The following is a 20,816-nucleotide window of genomic DNA, read 5'->3' as shown; positions in this document are numbered from 1 at the left end:
TTAATTTCCTTTTAAATGCTATATGGCTATCTGTTAGACTTTTGATGCTATTAGGTAAGTGACCAAAGACTTTTGTGGCAGCTTAATTTACCCCCTTCTGAGACAAAGTTAGATTTAACCTTGAGTAGTGAAGATCATCCTTTCTCCTAGTGTTGCAGCTATGTACGCTGCTATTATTTTTGAATTTGTTCCGATTGCAATAACAAATTTCATAAGTGAATATATACATATTGTGAGGCTACAGTGAAGATCTCTAGCTCTTTAAATGTCTGCAGAATGATCTTGGATGAGCTCCAGCAATTATTCTGATTACACGCTTTTGTGCAATGAACACTCTTTTACTCAATGATGAGTTACCCCAGAATATGATGCCATACAAAAGCAGAGAATGAAAATAGGCGTGGTAAGCTAATTTACTGAGCTGTATATCGCCAAATTTTGCAATGACCCTAATAGCATAAGTCGCTGAACTCAAACGTTTCAGCAGATCTTCAGTGTGTTTTTTTCCAGTTCAACCCCTCGTCAATACATACACCTAGAAATTTTGAATATTCTACTTTAGCTACCGATTTCTGATCGAAGTCTATATTTATTAATGGAAAGGAAATAAACTAGTGGAAATGATAGGAACGAGGCAAATATCTCGTTTGTGGGACATAAACCGCGAATAAATTGCCTGCGAAGAAGAGTGAGATGGAATGATTGTAGGGAAGACAGGGTGACGATGCCGACCACTTGGAATACTGCATGACGTTAAAAATGTTAGACGTTAGCAGCGGGTAAGGGAAGAGACACACACAGCAGATGAAAGTGGGGAGCGGCCGAGTCTCTACCATGTCGTAACACAGGTACCCCAAACAAGAAATGTGTTGTTGCCAGGGATGTGAGACATGGGGGAATGTGAAACCCAGTGGTTTCAAAAGTGTGCGTCTGACACGCAACGTAAACAACGTCTTATGTGGTGTGAGATTTACCGCCACTGACGTCACAGGCGGTAGCGCTGCTATCTGAGGTCGAGGTCTTCGACCGCAATGTAGTGCGAGTGAATAGGAAAAAATGTTATTCCGTGGTCAGGCTTTGAAGCCAACGTGATATCGGCCAGCTGCCTTGTCATCCCATGCCTTAAGGAGTCGTTAGGGTGCGATATGAAGGGGCAAGGGGTTAGCGGGCCGCCCTCTCGGCCGATGGCGGCTTCCCAGGCGCTATTTCTCTGTCTAGAAGTTCCTAAGTTGACGTCATGAGGGTGAGTGCTCCCAGTTCCAGCCGTCACAGCAAGAAAAACCTCCGTTACCAGGAACGGAACCCGGGTCATTCGCATAGCAGTTAGGTAGGCTGACAGGCGGTTCAGACAGATGGAGCAAGTTACGTAAATTCGTTCCCATTCTAGCAGCAGCTTATCGTAGGTCTCTGAAGCATTGATCGAAAAAAGCGGCCTCTAGATAGTCAATAATATTGTGCAATTTTTTCCGGACACTCAATAACGTGTAGGGGTGAGATTGAAAGATTGTGTAGAAATATTGAGCCCGTGAAAAACGTATGAACTACACTGGGCGCTGCACTCGGCAACGCCTATGTAAGACAAGTGTCTGACGCAGTTGTTAGGTCGTTTACTGCTGCTAAAATGACAGGTTATCAAGATTTAACTGGGTTTGAAGTGGTGTTATAGTCGACGCACAAGCGATGGGACACAACATCTCGGAGGTAGAGATGGAGTTGGGATTTTCCCGTACGACCATTTCACGAGTGTTCCGTGAATATCAGGAATCCGGTAAGACATCGTATCTCCGACATCAATGCGAACAGAAAAAGATCCTGCAAGAATGCGACCAACGACGACTGAAAAGAATCCTTCAACGTGACAGAAGTGCAACCCTTCGGCAAATTGCTGCAGATTTCAATGCTGGACCATCAGCGAGTGTCAGCTTGCAAAACTAAACTTGATGACTGCACGACACAAAGCTTAACGCCTCGCCTGGGCCCGTCAACACCGACATTGGACTGTTGATGACTGGGAACATGCTGGCTGGTCCGACGAGTCTCGTTTCAAATTGTATCGAGCGGATGGATGTGTACGCGTATGGAGACAACCTCGTGAATCCATAGGCCATGCTTGTCAGCACGGGAGTGTTCAGGCTGGTGGAGGTTCCGTAATGGTGTGGGGCGTGTGCAGTTGGAGTGATATGGGACCACTGACGCGTCTAGATACGACTCTGACAGGTGACACGTATGTAAGCATCCTGTATGATCACCTGCATCCGTTCATGTCCGTTGTGCATTCGGACGGACTTGGGCAATTCCAACAGGACAATGCGACACCCCACACGTCGAAAATTGCTACAGAGTGTCTCTAGGAGCACTCTTCTGAGCTTAAACACTTCCGCTGGCCGCCAAACTCCCCATACATGAACTTTTTTGACCATATGTGATATGCCTTGCAAAGTGCTGTTCAGAAGAGATCTCCACCCCATCGTACTCTTACAGATTTATGGTCAACCCTGCAGGATTCATGATGTCAGTACCTTCCAGCACTACTTCAGACATTAGCCGAGTCCATGCCACGTCGTGTTGCGGCACTTCAGCGTGCTCGCGGGGGCCCTACATAACATTAGGCAGGTGTACCAGTTTCTTTGTCTCTTCAGTGTATATTACGCTGCCTGGAAATAATGCGCTTCATGTGGACAGAATTGGCAATATCTTTTTCAGCTTCTCACGTGCTACAGTCTCCGCACATCTTTGAGTGCGTTGTTCGTGCCAGCCAGTGTGGTCGAGCGGTTCTAGACGCTTCAGTCCGGAACCGCACGACCGCTACGGTCGCAGGTTCGAATCCTGCCTCGGGCATGGATGTGTGTGATGGTTCAAATGGCTCTGAGCACTATGGGACTCAACTGCTGTGGTCATCAGTCCCCTAGAACTTAGAACTACTTAAACCTAACTAACCTAAGGACATCACACAAATCCATGCCCGAGGCAGGATTCGAACCAGCGACCGTAGCAGCAGCGCGGCTCCGGACTGGAGCGCCTAGAACCGCACGACCACCGCGGCCGGCTGTGTGTGATGTCCTTAGGTTAGTTAGGTTTAAGTAGTTCTAAGTTCTAGGGTACTGATGACCTCAGATGTTGTCCCATAGTGCTCCGAGCCATTTGAACCATTTTGCGTTGTTCGTTGTTGTTTTTGTGTTGAAAATTAGTTCCAATGGTTCTGAGCACTATGGTATTAACATCTGAGTCATCAGTCCCCTAGAACTTAGAAGTACTTAAACCTAACTAACCTAAGGTTCAAATGGTTCAAATGGCTCTGAGCACTATGGGACTTAACAGCTGTGGTCATCAGTCCCCTAGAACTTAGAACTACTTAAACCTAACTAACCTAAGGACATCACACACATCCATGCCCGAGGCAGGATTCGAACCTGCGACCGTAGCAGTCCCGCGGTTCCGGACTGCGTGCCTAGAACCGCGAGACCACCGCGGCCGGCTAACTAACCTAAGGACTTCACACACATCCATGCCCGAGGCAGGATTCGAACCTGCGACCGTAGCGGTCGCGCGGTTCCAGACTGAAGCGCCTAGAACTGCTCGGCCACACCGGCCGGCTATGAGCTCCAAACAATATCAAAGAGCGTACTTATTAGAGTGCATCTAAAAGTATAAACCACGGTGGAATGTTAGGGCAGATGAGTTGGAAAACAGAGATGCTAAGTATGATTCACATGATTTGCTGCTCAAAAATATAGGGGATAGTACCCCACAGCCAGGAAGGAAGATACTTTTATTACGCAAAGTTATGAACAAAAGTATGTACAGGGTGGAAAGGAACAGTCTAAAAGGCTTGTAAGGATATCACGGGATAGGCTGTGCTGAGAAACAACTATTACGAACAAAAAATTGATACGTTACGCCATTTCCGAGTTAATTAGCTTTGAAGTTATCGAATCAGGCTGTTGCCCGCGCAAATTAAGGCGGCGCGCCAGAAACGGTGTCGTCAAATGTGTGTGATTTCCTAAAACCGAACAAGAGCGACGTAAAAACTGGAAATGTGACGTTAGTAAGGATCGAACCCGAGCCAGTCTAGTGCGCTGTCATCTACGCTTTGAGAACATCTGAACTAATTGTATCTGGCGGGCCGCTTGAATTTGCGCGCAACGGCTTGATTGGCTGACTTCAAGGCTATTTAACTCGGAAACTGTGCAACGTAAGGAATTTTTTTCTTAACATTTACTGCTCATCACACCCTACCTTGCAACACCCTTACAAGCTTTTCAGACTTTTTCTGACCACCGTATACAGGGTGTTACAAAAAGGTACGGCCAAACTTTCAGGAAACATCGTGCATGAACCACATATTTTGTCGTACTTGTAAAGGCACATGTTCTAGCAGCACAGGTAGAGTATCCCGTATGAAATCGTGATAACGTGCTCCATTGAGCGTAGGAGGAAGAACATGGGGCGCAATCAAGACATCACCAACAAGTCCTGCCCAAACGTTCACAGAAAACCTGTGTTGATGACGTGATTGCACAATTGCGTGCGGATTCTCGTCAGCCCACACATGTCGATTATGAAAATTTACAATTTGATCACGTTGGAATGAAGCTTCATCCGTAAAGAGAACATTTGCACTGAAATGAAGATTGACACATTGTTGGATGAACCATTCGCAGAAGTGTACCCGTGGAGGCCAATCAGCTGCTGATAGTGCCTGCACACGCTGTTCATGGCACAGAAACAACTGGTTCTCCCGTAGCACTCTCCATACAGTGACGTGGTCAACGTTACCTTGTACAGCAGCAACTTCTCTGACGCTGACATTAGGGTTATCGTCAACTGCACGAAGAATTGCCTCGTCCATTGCAGATGTCCTCGTCGTTCTAGGTCTTCCCTAGTCGCGAGTCATAGGCTGGAATGTTCCGTGCTCCCTAAGACGCCTATCAATTGCTTCGAACGTCTTCCTGTCGGGACACCTTCGTTCTGGAAATCTGTCTCGATACAAACGCACCGCGCCACGGCTATTGCCCCGTGCTAATCCATACATCAAATGGACATCTGCCAACTCCGCATTTGTAAACATTGCACTGACTGCAAAACTACGTTCGTGATGAACACTAACCTGTTGATGCTACGTACTGATGTGCTTGATGCTAGTACTGTAGAGCAATGAGTCGCATATCAACACAAACACCGAAGTCAACATTACCTTTCTTCAATAGGGCTAACTGGCGGTCAATCGAGGAAGTACAGTACATACTGACGAAACTAAAATGAGTTCTAACATGGAAATTAAGCGTTTCCGGACACATGTCCACATAACATCTTTTCTTTATTTGTGTGTGAGGAATGTTTCCTGAAAGTTTGGCCGTACCTTTTTGTAACACCCTGTATAGACAATTCTGTGTGTGCATACATTACTTACCCGAATATAATCCATTGATGCACTTATTATTGCGTGACACGTTCACGTAACTACGACTCATATACTTTGACGTCAAACTGAACTCGTCAGTTTCAAATCTTCGAAAGAATTGCCTGTAGCACGGCATCGTAGACAAGATAGACTGAAGAGCCGAGGAAACTGATACACCTGCCTAATATCATGTAGGCCCCCCGCGAGCACACAGAAGTCCCGTAGCACGATGTGACATGGACTCTACTAATATATGAAGTAGTGCTGGGGGGAACTGACATCATGAATATTGCAGGGCTATCCATTAATACGTAAGAGTACAAGGGGGCGGAGATCTCTTCTGAAGAACACGTTCCAAGGTGCCCCAGATATGCTCAATAATGTTCAGGTATCGAGTTTAGTGGCCAGCGGAAATGTTTAAACTCAGAAGAGTGCACCTGGAGCCACTCTGTAGCAATTCTGGACGTGTGGGGTGTCACACTGTTATGCTAGAATTGCACAATGGACATGAATAGATCCAGGAGATCAGACAGGATGCTTACGTACGTGTCACCTGTCAGTGTCGTATCTAGACGTGTCAGTGGTCCCATATCACTCCAACTGCACACTCCCCACACCGTTATCAATCAGCTTGAACAGTCCGTCCTGACATGTGACATGCAGCGTCCATGGTTCATGAGGTTATCTCCATTCCCGTACACGCCGATCCACTTTGAAACGACACTCGTCCGACCAGGCAACATGTTTCCAGCCATCAACAGTCCAATGTCGGTGTTGACGGACCCAGGCCAGGCGTAAAGTTTTGTGTCGTGCAGTCATCAAGGGTACACGAGTGGGCCTTGGCTCTGAAAGTCCGTATCGATCATGTTTCGGTGAATGGTTCGCACGCTGGCACTTGTTGATGGTCCAGCATTGAAATCTGCAGCATTTTGCGGAAGAGTTGCACTTCCGTCACGTTGAACGATTTTCTTCAGTCGTCGTTGGTCCCGTTCTTGCAGGATCTTTTTCCGTTCGCTGCGACGTTGCAGATTTGATGTTTTACCGGATTCCTGATGTTCACAGTACACTCGTGAAATGGTTGTACGGGAAAATCCCCACTTCATCACCACTTCCGAGATGCCGTATCCCATCGCTCGTGTGCCGACCATAGCACCACCTTCAGACTCACTTAAATCTTGACAACCTGCCAGTGTAGCAGTAGTAACCGATTTAACAACTGCGCGATACACTTGTTTCCTGTTTACATATCTCTTTATTTGAATACCCATGCCTATTCCAGTTTCTTTGGCACTTCAGTGAAGTTTAAGCGCTGCCTTGATCGAATTACTCCTCTCATTGTAGTATTTTCTTTTTTGATCATAAGGATACGGGCGCCCTCAGAAATTAATGCAGCCGGCGGGTATGGTGCGAAGGAACGGAAAGACTCTAAAATTACCATTTTTTTTTATTTTTCTATAAATGAATTGGTCAGTTTCGAGAGAGTCATTGCCAGAAGGACCAAACTTTTAATGGCGACGCAAAAAAGTTATTATATCCCAGAAAATTTATGGTTAACCACTCAGCATTTATTTTAGGTAGGTTACTTTGATACTTAAAACCAACAAACAAACGTAAGTTATTCTGTAACTGCTAAAGTCAGAGTACTGTCTCACTGCGGGTACACACGCAGCGTTAAATTTCGCTAAACGAGAGGTTTAGCAGAGTCATGGGGAATGATTTCTAGTGGTGTACGAGTATGAGAATTTTGTAATTTAGTGACTCGTCAGTCGTATGATAACTGGCGGAATGTTTGTGTGCTTAAGCAAGCAGTATTAATTTGCATTTATCTGTTGTTTATTAATACGCTCTGCAGTTATAATTATGATGACACGATGCCAGTACATTACTTCACTTCTCTCTCTCTCTCTATCTGAGGCAGCTACTGCAGGTCATCCCAGATATTGCTAGAACAAGTAAATAACATGCTATTCATAATTGGCGGTGATTAGATGGATGTTCTGTTGGCGCAACGTTCATTTGAGAGCTGTATTCAAACCAGTACCCACTTTCCAGCATGCACAAATTGCTGTGCCTTCTAAACGGTCTGCGGACAAAATGTAAAGTTTCTGTAGTTTCATGTTGTGTAAATGGAATGGAATGGGACTGGGGCTGTCACTACAGGTGTTGAGAATCCACGTCTACAGAAAAGATTTGGAAACCTACGAAAGACAGTTGAAATTAGTGCTCCTTGTAATAGCACAGACGTTTAGGTGGAGTGGCCTGTAGATGAGGTACCGAAACTGGTATTTAAATGAAATAATTCATAAAATTACGACTGTAGGTATTATTTTATTCAAGACGTAAGTTGATAAGCCTGCTACAAACAGCGTGCGGAATGGTCTATAGGTGACAGCATAGTGCAGATGCACACATAACGTTGCAGTGTCAGTATAAAGATGGCCGCCCCACTTGCGGCTTGCACCAGGGAAGAACAGCGTTCTGTTATTCGGTTCTTGCGTAGTGAAGGTGTGAAACCTATTAAAATTCATCGACGAATGAAGGTTCAGTACGGTGATGCATGTTTGTCACAGCAGCAAGTCTAGGATGGGGTAGGAAGTTTGCAAATGGTGTGACTTCAGTGGAAGATGCTCCTCGTCCAGGTCAGGCACAACGAGTTGAGACTCCACAGAACAATGCAGCACTTGAAGCCATAGTGAAGGAAAACAACCGAGTGACACTGAATGACATTGTAGCATGTTTACAGATTAGTCATGGGTCAGCACACCACAACGTGCATGTGCTCCAGTTTCACAACGTGTCTGCAAGATGGGTGCCACGGCAACTGACTCCTGAAATGAGAGAACGACGTGTTGATGCTTATGAAGAACTTCTTCGGCGCTTTGAACGAGAAGGTGATGGTATTCTTGGAAGAATCGTTACTGGGGGCGGAACCTGGGTTCAGTTCCACCAACCGGAAACGAAGAGAGCAAGGAATGGCGCCATTTCCCATCACCAAAACCAAAGAAGTTTCGAACAGAACCATCAGCAGGGAGGGTTACGCTGACTCTCTTTTGGGACGATAAAGGCGTCATTTTGGAGCATTACATGCCTAGAGGGACCACAGTCACCTGTGCATCATACACAGATCTCCTAAAAAATCATGTGCGCCCTGAAATCAAATCAAAGCGACGTGGATTGCTGTCAGCAGGTGTCCTTTTGCAACTGACAATGCAAGGCCCCACAGTGCCCGTACAACAGTTGCAACAATCACAGACCTGCATTTTGAGTGTCTTCCTCATCCACCATACTCACCAGAACTTGCCCCAACTGATTTCCACACGTTTGGACCACTCAAAGACGCAATGGGAGGAAAGAAGTTCCGCTCTGATGAAGAGGTACGCCACGCGGTGCATGAGTGGTTGCGCGGACTACCAAAAGAATTTTTTTCTGAAGGAATTTATGCACTTTGTAAGCGATGGAGGACTTGCTATGAGGGGGGGGGGGGGGGGAGGTTTATGTTGACAAGTGATACAGCTTTGTACTACATCTGCAAAATAAATAATATTTAAAAAATATTTAAGGTTTTCATTTGACTCCGCCGAGCGGTTCTAGGCGCTACGGCCGCAGGTTCGAATCCTGCCTCGGGCATGGATGTGTGTGATGTCCTTAGGTTAGTTAGGTTTAAGTAGATCTAAGTTCTAGGGGACTGATGACCACAGATGTTAAGTCCCATAGTGGAGCCATTTTTTTCATTTGACTCACCCTCGTACTTTTGAATGTTAGACAAGGGATGCACAGCTAGCAAATTGGGGCGCCAGCCCATTTCACCGTTGCTGTGAGGAATCGTCTGAGAGCTGCCTTCGGGAATAGACGGGTCGATCGAGGTGGCCCTGTGGTCTGGCCATCCAGGTCAGCTGGCCTCACGTGTCTGGATTTCTTCCTCTTTAGGCGTATCAAGCGGCTAGTGTATGAAACTGTTGTTGAAACAGAAGAAGACGTCGTCGCTAGAACTGCAGTCGCTGCTGGTACCATTGCGGACATGCCAAGAACTTTCGAACGGAGACGACGTACCGGGTGCATAAGGCCAAAGGTGTGCATTCGAGTAGTTAGTGGGAATACCATTGCTGTAATTAGAGTGCTAAACTACCTTCTGTGTACCTAGTATCAGAAACTGCCGTATGTACGATAACTACATACAGCGATCAGCCAAAACGTTATGGCCACTGCTCACCGCGTCGTTGGATGCAGCCATGGCAGACACCAACTATCACCCTGGGGAAGACATGGGCTGCAGATGAGGAAATCCGTTGAGATAAGCGACTTTGACAAAGGGCAGATTACACTACTGGCCATTAAAATTGCTACACCACGAAGATGTCGTGCTACAGACGCGTAATTTAAGCGGCAGGAAGAAGATGCTGTGATCTGCAAATGATTAGCTTTTTAGAGCATTCACACAAGGTTGGGACTGGTGGCGACACCTACAACGTGCTGGCATGAGGAAAGTTTCCAACCGATTTCTCATACTCAAACAGCAGTTGACCGGCGTTGCCTGGTGAAACATTGTTGTGATGCCTCGTGTAAGGAAGAGAAATGCGTACCATCACGTTTCCGACTTTGAAAAAGGTCGGATTGTAGCCTATCGCGATTGCGGTTTATCGTATCGCAACATTGCTGCTCGCGTTGGTCGAGATCCAATGACTGTTAGCAGAATATGGAATCGGTGGGTTCAGGAGGGTAATACGGAACGCCGTGCTGGATACCAACGGCCTCGTATCACTAGCAGTCGAGATGACAGGCATCTTATCCGCATGGCTGTAACGGATCGTGCAGCCACGTCTCGAGTCAACAGGTGGGGACGTTTGCAAGATAACAACCATCTGCACGAACAGTTCGACGACGTTTGCAGCAGCATGGACTATCAGCTCGGAGACCATGGCTGTGGTTACCCTTGACGCTGCATCACAGACAGGAGCGCCTGCGATGGTGTACTCAACGACGAACGTGGGCGCACGAATAGCAAAACGTCATTTTCTCGGATGAATCGAGGTTCTGTTTAAAGTATCACGATGGTCGCCTCCGTGTTTGGAGACATCGCGGTGAACGCACATTGGAAGCGTGTATTCGTCATCGCCATACTGGCGTATCACCCGGCGTGATGGTACGGGGTGCCATTGGTTACACGTCTCGATCACCTCCTGTTCGCATTGACAGCACTTTGAACAGTGGACGTTACATTTCATATGTGTTACGACCCGTGCTTCTACCCTTCATTCGATCCCTGCGAAACCCTACATTTCAGCAGGATAATGCACGACCGCATGTTGCAGGTCCTGTACGGGCCTTTCTGGATACAGAAAATGTTCGACTGCTGCCCTGGCCAGCACATTCTCCAGATCTCCCACCAATTGAAAACGTCTGGTCAATGGTGGCCGAGCAACTGGCTCGTCACAATACGCCAGTCAATACTCTTGAAGAACTGTGGTATAGTGTTGAAGCTGCTTGGGCAACTGTATCTGTACACGCCATCCAAGCTCTGTTTGACTCAATGCCCAGGCGTATCAACGCCGTTATTACGGCCAGAGGTGGTTGTTCTGGGTACTGATTTCTCAGGATCTATGCACCCAAATTGCGTGAAAATGTGTTTACATGTCAGTTCTAGTATAATATGTTTGTCCAATGAATACCCGTTTACCATATGTATTTCTTCTTGGTGTAGCAATTTAATTGGCCAGTAGTGTAAGTTCCTATGGGACCACACTGCTGAGGTCATCCGTCCCTAGGCTTACACACTATTTAATCTAACTCAAACTAACTTACGCTAAGAACAACACACACACACACGCATGCCCGAGGCAGGATTCGAACCTGCGACCGTAGCAGTCGCATCTCATCCGCATCCGCATGGCTGTAACGGATCGTGCTGCCACGTCTCGATCCCTGAGTCAGCAGATGGGGACGTTTGCATGACAACAACCATCTGCACGTATAGTTCGACGACGTTTGCAGCAGCACGGACTATCTGCTCGGAGACCGTGGTTGCGGTTACCCTTAACGCTGCACACATTTTCAGCTGTCCCCGTCAAGATATGTCAACAACACCTGTCGGCAGCTGAGGGCTTCAATTAATTATCATTTATTGTAGAGAAGCTGCACGGTCATCAATGGTATCCGAGAACAGTTACTATCTTCATATACAGTTAAATGGCTACCCGGCCTTTGACCTTCGTCTGTGCGAGTGCTCACAGGTTGCCCGAACTCTTACGGGAATCGTCAACTTAAGTGAGCGCGAGTAACGAGTGGATGGGCAAAGTATCTATTAGGAACATTACGTATGTAGATTGTGAACAGGTGGGAATGTGGGTTTCACGGGAAGCGTGCAAGGGATAAGTCTCTGCAGTCGCGCTATTCAACTGTGTGCTCGGTGGCTCAGATGGATAGAGCGTCTGCCATGTAAGCTGGAGATCCCGGTTTCGAGTCCCGGTCGGGGCACACCGTTTTTATCTGTCCCCGTCAAGGTATGTCAACAACACCTGTCGGCAGCTGAGTGTTTCAATTAATTATCATTTATACTCTGATTATCCAAAACCTGCTTAATAGCGTGTTGGTCCACTTTTGGAACGCAATAAAGCAACATTTCTGCGTGGCATGGATTCGACAAGTCCTTCGTATGTTTATGGAATTATAGGGCACGACATATCTACGCACAGGTCACGTAATTTTCGTAAATTGCAGATTGGGAGATTGTCGGCCTGCAGTTGGCGCCCGATAACTTCCCAGATGTGTTCCATCGGATTCAGATCAACCGAATTATCGTCAATTAACAACCATGTTTCTCAAATCACTTTAGTACGGTTCTGACCTTCTGACACAGATACTTATCCAGCTGGAAGATGTCATCGCCATCGGGGGAGACATCAAGCATGTAGGGAGTCAGATGTGGGTCGCAATAGTGTTCACCCAGTTCGTGATCTAGCGGATCTCCCTTTGGGCAGCAGGAACGATTCATTGACAAGAAAAAGCGGGTAGCGTTTCAATTAGGAATCAAAACGTCCTTCGTTCCGTGCCATTGCTTTATTTTGAATAAATTACCAATAGTGGTTAAAGACCTCCGGTATAAGAAATGACCATCCTCTTGCCAATGGGCTTGTCAAAAAGGACGATAAAGCGGACAGAAACTCATCGCATCCTCTTGCTCTTAGGGTGGGAAACTACCTCTAAGGCGCTACAATCAGCAATGATCAACGGCATGAAGATGCAGAAGGCAAAGGACGCTACATTAAAGACGCATAATGTCATGATGGTAAAACTTTCGGATCCAATATCTGTCACCTTGTACATGTATCACTTTTGTCAAAGTAGACCACATGTAGTACGCATAAGTGCACATCTCTTCCTGTAAAATGTATTTAATGTCCTGCTCAGAGAAATACATGTATCATGATAAGTAGTGCATTATTTGAGATAACACATAAGTAAAATGTATTTCGCACTACACTTAGTCATGGGTGGCGTTGCATGAATACATCGGCGTGTGCTAAAGAAGTACCACATGCGTTGTTTTTGCCATCAGTAGGCACGTCTGAACAAACCGATCTCAATTTTACTAAAGATATGTCTGCAGTTTTTACAAGATATAGTATCTGATTTATCGATTTCATCTGCATCTGTAAAGCAAAGCACAATCAGCTCTCTGATCCACCTGTCAAAATCAGATTTGCTCTAGACCTGAAATGACGAACTAGAGCAGTTTAGAAGTAGCTACCCTCGGCTTGATGAAGCAAATTAAGTCACTTAACAAAAGCAAGTCTTCCAGTCCAAACTGTGTACCAGTCATGCTCCTTCCGAAGAGTGCTGATGCAACAGCTTTCTAGTAGTTAGACACAACTTCTCGCTCGACAAAACAACCGTACCTAAAGACCCAAAAGTTCGACAAGTGCCACCTAATTACAAGAAACATAATAGAAGTAATCCGCCGAATTATACACCTGTGTCACTGACATCTATTTACAATAGCATGAAATACCACGGAAAAGAGCGATATGTTGAAACATAGGAGCACGGATTCAGAAAATATTGCCCTTGTACATGGTTCGAATAGTGGAAATTAAATCTGAACATTAAAAAGAGTGAAATCCTACACATGAAAAACTGATAAATTACACAAACCTAAAGACAGTCGATACAGCTAAATAGCTACGGATTACAATTACAAACAACTTAATCAGGAAACTATCACATTGAAAATGTTGTGGAGAAGGAGACTGAAAGACTTTTACTGGCAGAGCAGTTAGAAAATTCAATTATGTCTCCTAAACACAGTGCCGACACTGTGCTTTTCCGCTCTCTTCTAGACTATTGCTGCGCGGTGTAGGATCCTAACCACATAGCATTGTCAGAGGACATCGAACAAGTGGAGAGAGGGGCAGCTCGTTTTGTATTATCACGAAATAGGGGAGGGAGTGTCACAGACAAGATGCGAGTTGGAATGGGGGCCATTAAAACAAAGGCGTTTTCGTTGCTGCCAGATCTTTTTCCGAAATTCCAATCAGCCAACTTTCTCCTTTGAATGCGAAAATTTTTTATTGGCTCCCACCTACAAAGGAAAAATTTCCATCGTAATAAAATAACAGAAGTCAGAGCTTGCGCGGAAAGATTTAAGTGGTAATTTCTGCTGCTGTTGGGGAGCTGAAATAGTCGAAGTGTTTGAATAGAGCCTCCATCAAACATTTAACTACACTCCTGGAAATTGAAATAAGAACACCGTGAATTCATTGTCCCAGGAAGGGGAAACTTTATTGACACATTCCTGGGGTCAGATACATCACATGATCACACTGACAGAACCACAGGAACATAGACACAGGCAACAGAGCATGCACAATGTCGGCACTAGTACAGTGTATATCCACCTTTCGCAGCAATGCAGGCTGCTATTCTCCCATGGAGACGATCGTAGAGATGCTGGATGTAGTCCTGTGGAACGGCTTGCCATGCCATTTCCACCTGGCGCCTCAGTTGGACCAGCGTTCGTGCTGAACGTGCAGACCGCGTGAGACGACGCTTCATCCAGTCCCAAACATGCTCAATGGGGGACAGATCCGGAGATCTTGCTGGCCAGGGTAGTTGACGTACATCTTCTAGAGCACGTTGGGTGGCACGGGATACATGCGGACGTGCATTGTCCTGTTGGAACAGCAAGTTCCCTTGCCGGTCTAGGAATGGTAGAACGATGGGTTCGATGACGGTTTGGATGTACCGTGCACTATTCAGTGTCCCCTCGACGATCACCAGTGATGTACGGCCAGTGTAGGAGATCGCTCCCCACACCATGATGCCGGGTGTTGGCCCTGTGTGCCTCGGTCGTATGCAGTCCTGATTGTGGCGCTCACCTGCACGGCGCCAAACACGCATACGACCATCATTGGCACCAAGGCAGAAGCGATTCTCATCGCTGAAGACGACACGTCTCCATTCGTCCCTCCATTCACGCCTGTCGCGACACCACTGGAGGCGGGCTGCACGATGTTGGGGCGTGAGCGGAAGACGGCCTAACGGTGTGCGGGACCGTAGCCCAGCTTCATGGAGACGGTTGCGAATGGTCCTCGCCGATACCTCAGGAGCAACAGTGTCCCTAATTTGCTGGGAAGTGGCGGTGCGGTCCCCTACGGCACTGCGTAGGATCCTACGGTCTTGGCGTGCATCCGTGCGTCGCTGCGGTCCGGTCCCAGGTCGACGGGCACGTGCACCTTCCACCGACCACTGGCGACAACATCGATGTACTGTGGTGACCTCACGCCCCACGTGTTGAGCAATTCGGCGGTACGTCCACCCGGCCTCCCGCATGCCCACTATACGCCCTCGCTCAAAGTCCGTCAACTGCACATACGGTTCACGTCCACGCTGTCGCGGCATGCTACCAGTGTTAAAGACTGCGGTGGAGCTCCGTATGCCACGGCAAACTGGCTGACACTGACGGCGGCGGTGCACAAATTCTGCGCAGCTAGCGCCATTCGACGGCCAACACCGCGGTTCCTGGTGTGTCCGCTGTGCCGTGCGTGTGATCATTGCTTGTACAGCCCTCTCGCAGTGTCCGGAGCAAGTATGGTGGGTCTGACACACCGGTGTCAATGTGTTCTTTTTTCCATTTCCAGGAGTGTATTAATTGCAGTACTCGTGAAGATGTAGATATAGATATGGAACTTCAGATGTTTTTGACACTGGTTTTAAAATACATTTTGTTCTTCTCCAGAAATCTGAAACATTCGATGTAATGCGATAGCCGTCCGATGTGGGCGAGCGGTTCTATGCGCTTCAGTCCGGAACCTCGCTGCTGCTACGGTCGCAGGTTCGAATCCTGCCTCGGGCATGCGTGTGTGTGTGTTGTTCTTAGCGTAAGTTAGTTAGAGTTAGATTAAATAGTGTGTAAGCCTAGGGACGGATGACCTCAGCGGTGTGGTCCCATAGGAACTTAACACTACTGGCCAATTAAATTGCTACATTAAGAAGAAATACATATGGTAAACGGGTATTCATTGGACAAATATATTATACTAGAACTGACATGTGAACACATTTTCACGCAATTTGGGTGCATAGATCCTAAGAAATCAGTACCCAGAACAACCACCTCTAGCCGTAATAACGGCTTTGATACGCCTGGGCATTGAGTCAATCAGAGCTTGGATGGCGTGTACAGATACAGTTGCCCAAGCAGCTTCAACACGATACCACAGTTCTTCAAGAGTATTGACTGGTGTATTGTGACGAGCCATTTGCTCGGCCACCATTGACCAGACGTTTTCAATTGGTGAGAGATCTGGGGAATGTGCTGGCCAGAGCAGCAGTCGAACATTTTCTGTATCGAGAAAGACCCGTACAGAACCTGCAACATGCGGTCGTGCGTTATCCTGCTGAAATGTAGGGTTTCGCAGGGATCGAATGAAGGGTAGGGCCACGGGTCGTAACACATATGAAATGTAACGTCTAGTGTTCAAAGTGCCGTCAATGCGAACAAGAGCTGACCGAGACGTGTAACCAATGGCACCCCGTACCATCACACCGGGTGATACGCCAGGATGGCGATGACGAATACACGCTTCCAATGTGCGTTCACCGCGATGTCTCCAAACACGGGGGCGACCATCGTGATGCTTTAAACAGAACCTGGATTCATTCGAAAAAATGACGTTTTACTATTCGTGCACCCACGTTTATCGTTGAGTACACCATTGCAGGCGCTCCTGTCTGTGATGCAGCGTCAAGGGTAACCACAGCCACGGTCTCCGAGCTGGTAGTCCTTGCTGCTGCAAACATCGTCGAACTGTTGGTGCAGATGGTTGTCGTCTTGCAAACGTCCCTATCTGTTGACTCAGGGATCGAGACGTGGCTGCACGATCCGTTACAGCCATGCGGATAAGATGCCTGTCATCTCGACTGCTAGTGATACGAGGCCGTTGGTATCCAGCACGGCGTTCCGTATTACCCTCCTGAACCCACCGATTCCATATTCTGCTAACAGTCATTGGATCCACATCTACATCTACATCTACATCTATACTCCGCGAGCCACCTTACGGTGTGTGGCGGAGGGTACTTATTGTACCACTATCTGATCCCCCCTTCCCTGTTCCATTCACGAATTGTGCGTGGGAAGAACGACTGCTTGTAAGTCTCCGTATTTGCTCTAATTTCTCGGATCTTTTCGTTGTGATCATTACGCGAGATATATGTGGGCGGTAGTAATATGTTGCCCATCTCTTCCCGGAATGTGCTCTCTCGTAATTTCGCTAATAAACCTCTCCGTATTGCGTAATGCCTTTCTTGAAGTGTCCGCCACTGGAGCTTGTTCAGCATCTCCGTAACGCTCTCGCGCTGACTAAATGTCCCCATGACGAATCGCGCTGCTTTTCGCTGGATCATGTCTATCTCTTCTATTAATCCAACCTGGTAAGGGTCCCATACTGATGAGCAATACTCAAGAATCGGACGAACAAGCGTTTTGTAAGCTACTTCTTTCGTCGATGAGTCACATTTTCTTAGAATTCTTCCTATGAATCTCAACCTGGCGCCTGCTTTTCCCACTATTTGTTTTATGTGATCATTCCACTTCAGGTCGCTCCGGATAGTAACTCCTAAGTATTTTACGGTCGTTACCGCTTCCAATGATTTACCACCTATGGCATAATCGTACTGGAATGGATTTCTGCCCCTATGTATGCGCATTATATTACATTTATCTACGTTTAGGGAAAGCTGCCAGCTGTCGCACCATGCATTAATCCTCTGCAGGTCCTCTTGGAGTACGTACGAGTCTTCTGATGTTGCTACTTTCTTGTAGACAACCGTGTCATCTGCAAATAGCCTCACGGAGCTACCGATGTTGTCAACTAAGTCATTTATGTATATTGTAAACAATAAAGGTCCTATCACGCTTCCCTGCGGTACTCCCGAAATTACCTCTACATCTGCAGATTTTGAACCGTTAAGAATGACATGTTGTGTTCTTTCTTCTAGGAAATCCTGAATCCAATCACAAACCTGGTCCGATATTCCGTAAGCTCGTAATTTTTTCACTAAACGTAAGTGCGGAACCGTATCAAATGCCTTCCTGAAGTCCAGGAATACGGCATCAATCTGCTCGCCAGTGTCTACGGCACTGTGAATTTCTTGGGCAAATAGGGCGAGCTGAGTTTCACATGATCTCTGTTTGCGGAATCCATGTTGGTTATGATGAAGGAGATTTGTATTATCTAAGAACGTCATAATACGAGAACACAAAACATGTTCCATTATTCTACAACAGATTGACGTAAGCGAAATAGGCCTATAATTATTCGCATCTGATTTATGACCCTTCTTGAAAATGGGAACGACCTGCGCTTTCTTCCAGTCGCTAGGTACTTTACGTTCTTCCAGCGATCTACGATAAATTGCTGATAGAAAGGGGGCAAGTTCTTTAGCATAATCACTGTAGAATCTTAAGGGTATCTCGTCTGGTCCGGATGCTTTTCCGCTACTAAGTGATAGCAGTTGTTTTTCAATTCCGATATCGTTTATTTCAATATTTTCCATTTTGGCGTCCGTGCGACGGCTGAAGTCAGGGACCGTGTTACGATTTTCCGCAGTGAAACAGTTTCGGAACACTGAATCAAAGCGAGCAGCAATGTTGCGATACGATAAACCGCAATCGTAATAGGCTACAATCCGACCTCTATCAAAGTGGGAAACGTGATGGTACGCATTTCCCCCCTTACACGAGGCATCACAACAACATTTCACCAGGCAATGCCGGTCAACTGCTGTTTGTGTATGGGAAATCGGTTGGAAACTTTCCTCATGTCAGCACGTTGTAGGTGTCGCCACCGGCGCCAACCTTGTGTGAATGCTCTAAAAAGCTAATCATTTGCATATCACAGCATCTTCTTCCTGTCGGTTAAATTTCGCGTCTGTAACACGTCATCTTCGTGGTGTAGCAATTTTAGTGGCCAGTAGTGTACCACAAATTTAAAAAAAAAGTGCGAGTACAGGACGAGGACGCATGGTCGACGACATATGGTAGTTTGGGTGTGGCTGTGAGTCGTGCACGGATAGCCTAATGGTAAGGCGACCGGTCGCGATAAGCGGGAAATCCGTATTCGAGTCCCGGTACGGCAGAAGTATTTGTCGTCGTCATTCGATTCTACAGCTGATGGTAGTCCTTATTCGGAATTGCAAATTCATTTGATGTAACCCGATGTAATGTGTGGGCGGGAATTCGGAAAATATTTTCGTGTGCCTTCTAGGGACACTTGATGGCCAAAGTGCTGTTGTTAGGTACGGATAGACATCCGAGGATCATTGTGTGGCCGCTCAGACAGTAGTAGTCAGTCACTCTGTTATGCAGAGATCGCTGGCTGTCGCTTGCAACTTTCCTAAGGCCAGTTCATACATTTCGTAACGTCACGTCAAAACATTCCACAATGCATTTCAAATGGCGGCAATCACATAGGCCGTCAAAGTACTGCGACGCCACATCAAGGTTTCTCGGGAACAAAGTTTTGACGGTGTCGGCGTTCTATTTTCGACGCTCTAACTCGTATTATAGTAGTGGATATTGTGTTTTTCGGTCTTCGTAATCGTAATTTTATTATGTACTTCGTTTTCTGTCGCTGATTGCAAAATGTTTCATAGTGGCTTCGATATTTTCGTCAAAATGTAAAAAGAAACACAATTTTATTAATAGGTTTTCGCAGAGCACTTATTCATTTGCAGCGTCTCACCAATGCTTCGCGGAAAATAGCTTGGGAAACCAAGGTCTATTGTGAATCGGCCGCGCGACTCACCTGGCGGGAAGTTGTCAGGCCTGGAGAATGCGACGAGCATCATGTAGAGCAGCAGGCCCACGGCCAGGGCTACCAACAGAACCCCGACGAGAGCCATGGTGAGCTTTCGGTGGCGCAGTGCGAGCGGCTCTGGTTGTCCTCGACGCCTGCGGAGCTCTTTAGGGGATTCCCCCACCACCACCTCCCGCCCCACCAGCAACCGGGACAGGGGCTGCGTCCCCTACTCGGCTGTTCTACATAACTGGGACCTGCGCTTTGATAAGCGGCGCCTTCTGTTACGATCGGAAACATCTGAAGCCTCCTTTGCAGCGGGGTATTCGCAGAGGTTGCACCAGTGTTCGCTACCATCTGCTTGTACATATGAACATGAGCTTGCACTGGAAGGGAATGCAGACAGAACTTCGATATTCAGAGAGTAATTAATGGCTCTGAGCACTATGGGACTTAACATCTATGGTCATCAGTCCGCTAGAACTTAAACCTAACTAACCTAAGGACATCACACAACACCCAGTCATCACGAGGCAGAGAAAATCCCTGACCCCACCGGGAATCGAACCCGGAAACCCAGGCGCTGGAAGCGAGAACGCTACCGCACGACCACGAGCTGCGGACTCAGAGAGTATTATCTCTATGGTGTGCGTACTGTTTTGATGACGTAAGCAAAGTGGCACAGGAAGAGATGTATGTAAGTTAAGCGGTGGCGGATACATATGAGGGGGGGGGGGGGGGGGGGGCTAAAAGCAGACGAGTGATATCCAATGCCTCGGTTATAACTAATTTTCGCTGCAATATATCCCATGCCGGAGTACCCTCAAACTTTTTTTAGAAAAAAAGCACTGTGTGTGCCAGACAGAAACGTATAGAATACGCGGACGCGCGTGCTACATAGGCAAGCACAACTACTCGATAAGTCGATTCTGTCGAGTCGACTGACGAAAGAAACGAACGAATAGCGTGCGGGCTGACTGGCGTGGGCGGCAAGGGTCGCCCGCATTGCCACCCTTGCCGCCCACGCCAGTCAGCCCGCACGCTATTCGTTCGTTTCTTTCGTCAGTCGACTCGACAGAATCGACTTATCGAGTAGTTGTGCTTGCCTATGTAGCACGCGC

At 47.0% G+C, this 20,816-nt stretch overlaps 1 protein-coding gene across 1 annotated transcript in view; it reads right to left on the bottom strand.

Moving 5' to 3' along the window:
• Positions 1-19,823, bottom strand: part of LOC126428353 (probable cytochrome P450 304a1) — a 124,983-nt gene extending 105,160 nt beyond the window's left edge. Inside the window, exon 1 of the mRNA XM_050090284.1 lies at positions 19,705-19,823. Coding sequence (XP_049946241.1) covers positions 19,705-19,801 — 97 coding nt within the window. The 5' untranslated portion in view covers positions 19,802-19,823. The remainder of the gene's footprint in view (positions 1-19,704) is intronic.
• Positions 19,824-20,816: the final 993 nt, after the last annotated feature.

The sequence above is a fragment of the Schistocerca serialis genome, chromosome 12 (assembly GCF_023864345.2).
Source record: "Schistocerca serialis cubense isolate TAMUIC-IGC-003099 chromosome 12, iqSchSeri2.2, whole genome shotgun sequence".
Classification (NCBI taxonomy): Eukaryota; Metazoa; Arthropoda; class Insecta; order Orthoptera; family Acrididae; genus Schistocerca; species Schistocerca serialis.
Note: the sequence above shows the minus strand (reverse complement) of the source record. Positions and strands in the feature narration are given on the sequence as shown.